Consider the following 11852-nt stretch of genomic DNA (forward strand, 5'->3'; position numbering starts at 1 on the left):
CACCCAAACCATGGATCATTTCAACAAGGTTTAATCTACGTCATTGATACCAACTTGAACAATAACAAAACAATACTGAGTATGCATCAGAGACTATGTCCAAGCAGATAAAGACCTTCTGTCATGAAGAATATTTGAATAGAATAATTCATGCTAGGCAGAAAAAAATGCTTCAAAAAAGCCAAGTGAAATTAAACTACTGGGTTTTGCCTCCAAAACCATTTATCAAGTGTCACAAAAATGGAATAAACTGGACACAGGGAAAAAAACCCAGAAGGTATGATGGCACTGGTCTCCCATTTGAGTCCCATCATAAACCAGAACTCTCCTGAAAAACCGCCCCTATTCTTCTGTTTTCTCCAGTAATTCTTTTACCTTCTAATTTATGAACCCTAAGCATCAAGGCACTAAGGGGTAATGGGGTTATGAAGAAATGTGGTTCTGAATTATTTGGCACCTTTCTTGGACTGTTCTCCATTGTTTCCTTCTTCCTTGTGTTTCTTACTTTTCAGTCATCTCTACTGCCATGTTTGTTATTCCTGTCATTCTGCTGAGAATTCTTCCTCTTTTTGTTCATCACCTATTTCTAGCCAAAGATTGATCTCAGCACAACCCTGAAAGGCAGAATCTCCTGCATTCTACATCCCTCTTCCTGCCAATTCTCCTCTATACCTTTGAGCAAGTAATTTAATTTCTGTCTTAACTTCCACATTAGTAAAAATTAACAGTACCATTACAAGGATGTGTGGCTCATCCTAAAGTGATTTTAAAAGCCTGCTGAATTAGGTAATTAACTGTAATGTCATCACCAGATCAGCCAGTGGGGAAGACGTCAGCATTCCCATTGCTTTTGGTAACAGATCAGCAAGTTGTGAACAGCCGGGGACAAACACTGCCATCAAGAGCCAACTGCTGCCTGGGTTGTACGTGAACAAAGATGGAACCAACACCACCACAGCTCTGATTTAGCAGTGCATGCTCACAGAAGTTACATTCCTCCTAGAATGAGCATGGAAAAATACATCCCACATGGGCTGAGTATTCTGTTGCTGCCTGGTGAGAGCGGAGGTAGCAGCACTGGAAGGTTCTGATGAAGTGTCAGCCATGCCCAGGAACACAAAGCCCCATGGACAAAGCCCTCCAAATCCCAAGATGAAGCAATTTCTGTATTCACGTGTCTGTCAGATTTCTCATTAAACTTTATCACAGATTTCCATATTATTAAAATAACACAGAAAAAGCATATATATTTATTGAAAGGATGCATTTTAATTCCTGTTTGGCATACATATTTAAAAACCATACTGACTACCTAAATTTGAACCTGGATAGGATTTTCATTAGAGTTTGGAATTCAGAATCTGTTTCAAGGACTAACACAAAATCAGCTGAGTGGCTTACAAATCCCCTTGTTGAACTTTCAGCTTTTTCTTCCATAGCACAGTGTTCATCACATAATGCTTTACGGATAATTTTAGTCTACCAGTACAGTTCCAAATGTCTTAGTGGGGGTGGTTAAGCATTATGGACAACCTACAGGTTGTGGAACAGTTTGGTTTTTTAAGACAATCTAAATGCAATTTTCATGCCTATGTGAATTTGAAATGTGTGGCTTTTCTAGGATGTCTTTTAAATTCATGCACAGCAACTCATTAGGTATCTTGTGAAGAAAAGCCATTGGAAACCATGAAACCCATTGAACCCATGAGAAAGCCCTTTATTTTCTATCTTTACTTGGTTTGACTGCATTTTAAAACAGCCATTTCCAGATTTTATGTGTATGGATTTTGCCAGTAGGGAAACAACATGGGATACTTTAGATTTTCATCTCACATTCTAAAGTAGGCAACAAAAGCACACAACAGTGACACGAAAAGGAACTGTAAAAAGCTGTAAATTCTAGTACTCCAGAAGAATCTTAATACTGTTATTGACACAAATGCATACCACAGACTGATGAGGAGTTAGAGCTATTTACATGCATATGGAATCTTCAGCTATAAGCAATCCTCTTGTGGAGGATGAGTCCTCAGAGAGATTATAACATACATTTAAAAGTCCCCCCTAATGCATCTGAGTTGCAAGATCTGACATATCCCATTTATAGCAAGCCAAGTCAGGGATGGATTTCATGGGATTTCATGACTGAAAAAAAAGCCTGTAACTGCTTAACTGTATCCATTTTATACCCAGAGCCAGTTGTTGCACAACACTGAAAAGCATGCATATATATATATCTATACATATACATATACATACACACACACACCCATACACAAACACACACTTTGGTATCTTCAGGTCAACTGGAAATGTAATAACCTTGCACAAAATCCCAAACGGAGCCCATACTGTTAGTTAATTAATGTTAACTAACTAACAATAATTTATTAATTTTTAGTTTATTACTTTTAAATAATAATTTTTAATTTATTCACAAAATAATTTTAATTATTTTTTTCATTAACAGCTCTTACAAGGTACTAATACAGGTTGTGCCAGTAAATGTAATTAGTCTGATGTGAAAGTACATGGCTAACACAGGGAATGCAATTCCGATGTATAGCTAATGTTGAAACTTAAAATACCTGCATGTTTTCTTTGCACTGCATTCACAGTTACTCTCTCTTTTTTTTTGTCTTAGTGGCCAACATACCACCATACTACCAAGGTAGGTGACACAGTAAAACAATGCTACTTTCCTGTGTATCACCAGAAAAAAACACCAAATGTTTTAAAAAAAAATCACTCCCCTTACAGGATAACTGCAGGTATTTTATGTATATTTTTAAGAATTCTTATTTAGATTATTAATCCTTAAAACTATTGATTTCACAGTGAAGTTGAAAACTGTTTTTGTCATCAGATCTCCCAGTTACTGCTTTAATTTCTAGTACTGGTAAATCTTTTTTACTAAGATCATTTAGCTTTAGGGTTCCTTTTGGCTTTTTTGAAGGTGTAGAAGAGTTGACTTAGTTGAGATCCTTAACTGAGGTCAAACATTTCATTAATGTTAACAGGAAAAGCTGAGTGTTCTTCTGTTCAGTTACTGAAGAATTACTGTATGTTTAAACTTTCTTAAAGGGCACAACAGAGGCACTTCCACTTCAAACTTCCCCACCGATACCCAGAGGCTCTGAATTCACACTCTTACTTGGCAAATACATTTCATGACAAAATACATCGACATGGAAGCCAAGGACGCCTTTTATTGGCAAGGCTCTCAAGGCTGAAATTCTTAACAACATTGCAAGAGGTGTGGGGAGAGCTCACTGTAGCCCCTGGGTGAAAGAGACAACACAAAAAATAAGAAGCAAATTACATCCCTTCCTGAAACACAGATGCTCTTCTCTATTCCTGTAATGTTTTAACAAGAATAATATTTAAAGCCAAGCATTTAAAACATATTTAAAGGTAAATAGTGATGATCTGAATGCATGAATGAACACATGGTAATTGTTAAACTGAGTTCATTCAAAAAGGTCCACTTATATCACGCTATCTCAGTAGCCCATTGCAGCAGTATAAATCGGCTTTCTCTTTTAATTTCAAATACATTAGAATTTACCTTTTAACATCTGCAGATATCAGTTATTACATAAACAAAAGCAGTCTCAGAAAAACACCATGGAATCTTGTTTTCTGTCCCTAGGAGTTCAAAAATTGAAAGAGAAAGCTAGAGGTGAAAGAGTAATTTCAACAATAATTGAGTGGAAACATGTAAATTACCTGTCACAAATAAACAATAATATCAAAGGTTCTGAAGACAGATGAAGTTTGCTGATGACAATATGAATGGAAAGCACTTTATTTTAAGCACCAAGAAACTCACCCAGAAAAGTAATTGAAAATTACATCAGATTTGCTACTGCTTCGTACACATTAAAACAGGAAACAATCAAAGCCTGTGATGACATTTAGCACTGCAGGCAGAAGAAACTTTGTATTTATAGCACAATAACCTTTCCAATAAGCCAAGTTATTAGCACCTAATAATTGGTCAGAAACCAAAATCAAGAAACTCAACCCTGTCCACATTCTAAAACCTTGCTATCCCAATTTCTCTCCATTCCTGTGGCAATTCATAGACTATCAGAACTGCACCACCATGGTATTTATACTAAAGACAAGGCAGTCAGCAGCTTCCAAAGGGAGATTAGAATATAGATTAAGAAGACAAAACCATGACTGAAGTAACTGATTCTCTCTTCCTAACCATGGTAGCAGAGGCTATTTTGGAACTGGAACTAGCAACCAAGTAGAAACTGCTGCAGAACTGTAAGCAGGACTGACTTAACTGACACTATGGAGATCTCACAGATCCAAAATTCATACTTTCCTGCTTTTAAAACAATTAAGTGTCCAGATACTATTAGCATGCAAAAAAACCCAACCCTGATAAAAATCAGCCAAACTTCTCTGCATTTGTTAGTTTTTTTCCAACAGAAGTCAATGTCATAAACCACATATCTGACTTCATTTGGACTACTGCTCAGGAAGCCCTTCTGAAAATAGAAAGCCCTACTGAAATAGAAATTGTCAGCCTCACTTGGTTCCCTCATTCTGAAAATAACATTGCTCTTGCAGCTCATGAGCACTATAAGTCTTTGGGAACTAAAAATGATATACGATCTATTCCTGCTTTCCCATGCAGAATGATCCAACATGATTTTAAAGTTTTTTTCCATTTTGGTTTATTTTCTAAAATCACAGTCTATGATCCTACTTAAGAAAAATTTCCTATTTAAGGAAAATGACAAAGTTTCTCTTACCTGAACTTTCCAGTAAGAGCCTTAATTCCACACTGGGCTGCAACATCAAGAACAAGTGTATCCATATATATGCACAACATACGTGCCTATACATACTGTGTATTTGCCATTTCACAGCACTGACAACTGTAGGGGGCAATTTCTGTAGATTCCCAAGGCATATTCCCCCTCTCTTCTCTCCTGAAAACGATTCTTCATGCCATGGCTGATAAGCTGTCCTTCCCAGCTGACTGGATGATGTGCCTGCTCTGCTTTTCAGGACATACATGCAGCCAGGGTCAGTCACCACGTTGGGTCCATCCCCCCGAGATCTCAGCATGGCCGGCCTGTTGATGACAACCCTGTAGTCCACTTCTTCAAGAACATTGTAAGTCTCCCTTCCTCTTATGCATCAAAATTATTTTCTTTAGAATCCATCAGTAAACAAACACTCCCCAATCATTACCTTTTATTTGAAGCCTCAAATTGTACTGTGCCTTTTGAGCTCATTATGCCATTCAAATACAAAAATAATTTTTACCTAGAAAACAAACAATGCTGAAATGGTACCAAAAAAGCATGTGAACCTCCATTAGCATAGCCAAATGCTAACCACATCAGTTATACAGCTTCACCATAGACAAGTTTTGCCCTTGTGTCTTTAACACTGGCAGCATTCAGGAATTATTACTGTTTCAAGATGGACATAAATCCAGTGTATTCCAGGCAAGCCTAAAACAGCAGAGAAGCTTCTCAATGCAATTACCATTTTTAGCTCATGGATAATGTGCAAAAGGCCTGATGATTTCTGGCATTTATTTTTGCCTTTGACAACTCTTTTGTGTTGGTTTTTAGGTCTCACCCCGTACACCACCCCCAATGCAAGCAAAGGTAAGCAGTTTCAGGGACTCAAGGCATTTATGGGCTAATTCCCACTAATTCAACTGCAAGCCTGATTCACTGTCCCTAATGGCACTAAGTCTACAGGTAATACTGGGAACAATTTAAAGCAAGAGCGTAAGACACAGAAGCCATGGTTCTCTTCCTTACGCACTTCCTGATGTCATGCATGACTAATTGAAGCCACTTGCAGGGATTTTTATATTCAATTTATGGTGTGATTACTTTAGGTAATGAACTAACAGTAGGTAATGCCTTCAAACAAGCCTCACCAGCCAGGAGATGTCAATCCATTTACTGAGCTGGCTTTTGAAGTACGTGATACTATAGTGGCTAGTAAAGTCAGTTCTAGTAATTACAATAAACAATTTTGCCTTTTTTTTGCTTCATGAAATGAATGTACAGACTGTTGTTCTCAACTCCTGCCTGCCTCATTATCTGGCCATTATTTCATAACCTTGGCTATCTTTTAATCTTCTTCTGTATATGGCAGACCCAGATGCTGTGTTCCATAGTGATCACCATGTCATTGTTTCTATTTCTTGCATGTACAGGGAAGAGGATTATCCCTCACCAGATTTAGCTGGGTAGGTGATGAACGTGCTTTCGGTAACAGCCCTTTTATTTACCAGGCCAAAGCATTTCTTACTCCATTGCCTCAAGCTGCTGCAGCAATGTGATAATTTTGTTTTGTCTCAAGTTTGCTATTTTGCTTTTCCCGTTCTACTTTCCTTCCTCCTTCCACAGCACTTTAAGATGGTAATTGTGTTGCTTGCTCTTATCCTGCAATTTGACAGCTCTTGCAGCAATAATTTCTTTTGCTTCAGCACAAAGGGAGCAAAATCCACTGCATGGCAAAGCTCTCTTCCTTTAAAGGTTCCTGGAAGACCCACCTGGTGCATTTTCCTTCTCCTGGGACGGACAAAAAAGGGAGGGAAGGCTGGGATGAGATAGGTGCTTATTCCACTTCAGCAACTGCTTTTACATAGTCTGCAAAACTAATGCTGTCACTAACCTCAGAATTTTGTTCCACCTTTCCTGACAGTTAGAAGTGATCTGCCTAAGCAATTCCTAGACAAGTTCTTTCCACTGTTCTCTTACAACTAATTAAATTCTACTTCTCTACCACAGGTTTGATTTTATATGAGATGGCATATAAATTACTGGCATTTTAAGACAAAATATCAAAGCCTTCAAGTCATTAAGCATTTCTTTCACTATCAGAACACCACACATTATCTGATGTATTTGACATCTTAGAACTCATGAAATTAAAACATTTTAAGTTTTTTTCACACAGGTTAACCTTCTAAGTATTTAATTTTTGAATACAAATTCATTTTTTACAGATTGATGCTTCCCTCAGATTTGAATCTATTCAGATAATTTCCTGACATTTTCCTTCATCCTTGTTTATTATATAAAAAATTTTATTGCAACAACCTCCAAATTCCTCATTTATGTATTACATTTCAGTGATCGCATATAAAGACTACAACATGCATGTGATAATTTGAATGTGACAATTTGCAATATACATGAAAATCTTTCTTTGCAGGGTGGTGAAACACACAAGCCAGGATATGGAAGCGGAAAATTCTATGAGCATAAATCTGCTCATAAGGGACACAAGGGATCCTATCATGAGGGCCAGGGCACTCTTTCCAGAATCTTTAAACTGGTAAAGTACAACTGAACTTTAAGTACAAAAAAATTGAACTGGGAAAAAGAGAAGCAAACCTCCTCAAAACCTGCCATGTTTGAAACAGTCATATTTCCTTAAAGCTTCTGATGGAATTAGACTTGCATGGATAAACCAGAAGGTTGTTTTGTGGCTTAATGACTACTTACATGATAGGAAACAAAGGTAAAAATACACAGATAGTGGCCATCAGGAAAGAAGGTAAGTTCACAATGTCCCACAAAGACCTGCACCAGGACCAGTGTTGTTACCGAATGCAAAAATGATCTGAAATACAGAAGACAAGTGAGATGACACAGCTCATTGCTGCTGAATTATTTAGAATAGTGAAAATGAAAGAGAACTGATTAACTGCAGAAGGGTAGTACAGGGCAGTGTTGGACACGTGGATGCAGTAACAACTCCAGCAGTCCCTGCTTGTTCCTACCCCAGGTGGGAGAATTCTTACAATATGCCAGTATTGAAAGTTATGAAACCACAAAGTAGGGCAAATTAGAAAACTGTCATATTAGAAATAAACATTTGGTCAGATTATCTTTAGTCTGGTTCAATTCCCCATTTGAAGGCACAGCACAGACACAACAACACAGGCAATCAATGAAAACAGAACAGGAAGAAAAGGTCAGTTGTGAGGATTTTTCACATTCTATGTCAGGAAACAGGAACATGAAAAGCAGACTATATCCACTGGCAGATACTTTAATGAAGACTGTATTTTCCCTCAAAGGCAGTGATGGCAGGGAATTAACTTATAACAAAACACCCAGTACATTATTAGCACATGAAGATGCCATCAGCAGTTATCTTAACTTAAAGTCAGAAGATCTGAGATCCTTAACAGAGCTGATTATTTCAGACTCTTACTATTCCTCTCCCCAGCAGGAGGAGTTACAGTGCCTTCATTTGCAGCAAACCCCACATTTTTGTCTCTTAACAGTTTAGGTTTTATATCTCCCATTGTACAGTTGTTTTCCAAATATATGCAGCACCAAGTGACAGCACAAAAACTTCAAGGAAGTAGTAGGAATTCTTCTGTTGCAATTTAAGAAAAGGAATGATCTCTTCAGAGGCCCAGGTAAAAATCAAACACATCTTAAGTCTTATTTTCACATTGTGCACTTGGTTTTAGTGGGGTTCAGGTACATCAACTATTCCATGGCTATATACTCTCATTATTTGTAAAATTTCATCATTTCAACATCTGAAAATATGCATTAATGATCTCTCATGAAATTTAACATTCTCTTTATTGCATACTCATCACAGCTATTTTAGCTTATTTATATATATATATCTGAGAGATACATACACCAGTTTTAGTTTTTAGATAACCTTTTCCCAGCCATTATAATTTCTGGAACTTTTATATGAGTTTTATTGATGCCTATTTGATTTAGACCTATTGTTTACAGCAGGAGGCATTAACTACTGTTTCTTCAACAGTCTTGCAATATAAAAAAGTTATCCATTCTTTAAGATATCTTTGAAGGAAAAAAAGCCAATTACCTAATGAATTAGTCTGAATTTTCCTGTAACAGTTCTCTAAATCTAAGGTGGCAGCACTGAAAGATGAGAAGAACATAAATGAAGAAAATGAAGTCTCAAAGTACATGCATGTGGTTTTTTTTCAAGTAAACAGTTCAGGACATCACAGTAAAAATGACCACACCATCTTACTTTTGTGGTCTTAAGTGCATTTTCAGGATTTGCCTATAGAAGAGTTGCTAAAGCTAAAGGACAAGATGCCAAGTTAGCCTAATCTCAAATTCCAAAAAATTAAATGTCAGAATTTCAGCTTGAATCATCTTTGCTATAAAACTGCTTCCTTTCTCATGTGCAGATTTATGAATTGTCACAGGTTTCCCCCACAGTTTAACATTTTCTTATTATTTCTGAGAACAGGGCAGGTTTCAGCCATTTTATCTTTTCTTAGCTTTCTCCTGTACCTGCATCTGATCTTTCCATATAAGCCACATGTTGATATAACACTGAGAATTTACTGCAGAATTAAACTATTAAATTTCAGTTCTTTCAGATGTGAAACTATTACATCTCATATGAAAGGTTTGCAGATTTTGTTTTGTTACTTGTTTTAAAGTATACACATAGTAAAGAGTTCATAAAAATGAAATTTTCCATGCTGTCCAAGGAAACAAATTGTTTCCCTTAGAAAGGCCTGAATAAGAACATGTACTTAGAAGTAGAGAGAGACTGCCTAGTCCTCTGTGGAAGATTTAATGACAGCAAGTTAATCCTATGTGAAAATCAATCCTCTTTTTGAAGTGAAAATCCCAATAATAATTAGTGATATACTAGAAGCAACTGCAGGCTATTTTCATTAGATAGTATTTAAAATTTTGTCATACTTACAACAGATTGATATTCTTCAATGCACAGCCCCAAATACATATTAATTTCTAATTAATGCAACTCTGTTCTTCCCTCCACAGGGAGGCTCTGGGTCCCGACCTGGATCGCGGTCTGGCTCCCCCATTGCTAGGCGCTGAAGCTCCAAGATGCCACTCAAGGATCATGTACTCTGCTTCATAATATAACTGCCTTACAATTAGTAACAGCTGCCACAATTACCTAGATAGATGCAATCCATTACTTAATGCCAATTAGATTCTGCATGCAGTAGATGATACAAACTTCTATTGGCAATCCCTGAGCAACAGTTGAATGAAAGGAACACAAAAAGTAGCTTTGCTATATGTTTTCCTTATTTTATGTGAAGTAACAAGAGCTCTGACTTTACCCCTTCTTCAAGATGTCCTAACTGTATGCTGGACTCCTTTATTTCTCCCAAGCACCTAATTTAAGCTCAACCCTTCTGGTTTCGTTTTAGTGAACATCAGAATTACAAATAAAGAGCTATAATGTCTTGGATACTGAGCACTGCTGTTAATGAATTTTTGAGACACTGCTGTTAAAAACAACTAAAAAAAATCCAACATGTGCAGAAGTTGTAAGGACTGTTTATCCAAATTTTCTTTTTGGTTTCTTTTTTTTTTCCTTTTGTTTTGTTTTAATCTTCCTTCTCTCACTCACAGAATAATTAATTTTCATAACAGGATTAGGCAGTCATGGAAAGGTTTATCAAACATTGGGAGTTCAAGGTATGTGAAGTGTGGGAGGGGGCAGATGTTGAAGAATCAATACGATGTGGAGCAATAGCAATAAGGAAATTCTTTCCATACTATGATTTGCTCATTGCATCCAAACCATTAGAATAAAGAGTAGATGAGGGAGAGAAAGAGGATTTCAAATTTGAGTTAGACTATTGTTATAAAACAAGGGATATTCCCAGAGAAACATCTAAGACTGCACACGTGACCACTGGACGTCACTGGTGCTTCACTTAAACTCTGCTGCAATAGCATTAACTTTGCAGTACAATAAGTAAATAAGCATATAAACAAAAAAAGTCTAATTTCTGAAAGAAAGCCCTTCAGTACTGGTATCTCAGATAGTCCTGCACATCTCACATTAGAATTTGAAATCTTTCTCTTGGTATTGCAGCAGTGTTGTATTTGATTGGCTCATCTTTTGCCTGAGTAACACCTGGATGCCTTTTAAGGGCAGTGCACCAAAGCAAACTCGTAGTAAACTACTGTGAACATTTAACTGTTGTATTGTAGTTGCCTCATAGAAATAAATTATAGTTCAGTTAGATTTAGATATGAACTGTTCATAAATTACTAAAATGAATGTGTGGAGATGGTATTCCAACCACACTTAGGGAAATAAAAGGCTCTTCTGAATTGCATTGTTTTATTACTTAAACTTACAATTTCTTCAAACTGTCATCTAAGTGTCTGATTAATTATTTTATTTTTTTAGTTTTAGCCTATGCACTGTAGATTAGTGTTTCCTAGGTTGAAACAGCATTCCTAATAAGTGCCCAGTAAAAGTTACCTATAAATATATATGTTATTTACATTTCACATCTAAATCTATTGTAGCTTTAAATCAGTGTCCATTAATATGAAGCAATGGAAGATGAGATGATAGAAAATACATAGAGACTAAAGAAAACAAAACTGCCAAAATTATTACGTATACACACACTATTACATCTATTACCTTTGTTGGTTGCTATGTGTATTTTTCTATTGTAGCTTCATTCAGATGTATACTCTGCAACGTAATAGTTGATTTAATTTGAACAGGTGTTGTTCTTATAGGAACACAGCTTTTAAAAATAGTCACTATTGAAATAAAGTAATCAACTTGAAATGAAACTTGGGCCAGTTTTGTTTTTTACAAAGAAGAAGGATATACATATATTTATATATAATTATATATATTTGTATATTTATGTCTGCTTGATTTATTGCCCCCCACCATCCCCCAGGATTTATTAATAATGTTCAGATACTATAAAATAACACAATGACACCTTGGGACCCTGCACACAGGCTTGTAGTGACATTGCATGGCCCAGAAGGTTGACAATAGGACACAAGAATTATGGAATGCCAGTGTCTATGGAGTGA

At 36.5% G+C, this 11852-nt stretch overlaps 1 protein-coding gene across 8 annotated transcripts in view; it reads left to right on the forward strand.

Moving 5' to 3' along the window:
* LOC120503030 (myelin basic protein) overlaps window positions 1-11597 on the forward strand; it is a 110385-nt gene extending 98788 nt beyond the window's left edge. For 4 of the 8 annotated variants that reach the window (XM_039711143.1, XM_039711142.1, XM_039711145.1 and 1 more), the window contains 6 exons: window positions 2645-2671; window positions 5032-5139; window positions 5607-5642; window positions 6206-6238; window positions 7210-7332; window positions 9804-11597. In XM_039711143.1, the coding sequence (XP_039567077.1) occupies window positions 2645-2671; window positions 5032-5139; window positions 5607-5642; window positions 6206-6238; window positions 7210-7332; window positions 9804-9860 (384 nt within the window). In that variant the 3' untranslated portion in view covers window positions 9861-11597. The remainder of the gene's footprint in view (window positions 1-2644; window positions 2672-5031; window positions 5140-5606; window positions 5643-6205; window positions 6239-7209; window positions 7333-9803) is intronic. The other 4 variants (XM_039711146.1, XM_039711149.1, XM_039711147.1 and 1 more) reach the window with 3 other exon arrangements.
* The last annotated feature ends 255 nt before the right edge of the window (window positions 11598-11852 follow it).

The sequence above is a fragment of the Passer montanus genome, unplaced genomic scaffold (assembly GCF_014805655.1).
Source record: "Passer montanus isolate IOZ18808 unplaced genomic scaffold, ASM1480565v1 scaffold24, whole genome shotgun sequence".
Lineage (NCBI taxonomy): Eukaryota > Metazoa > Chordata > Aves > Passeriformes > Passeridae > Passer > Passer montanus.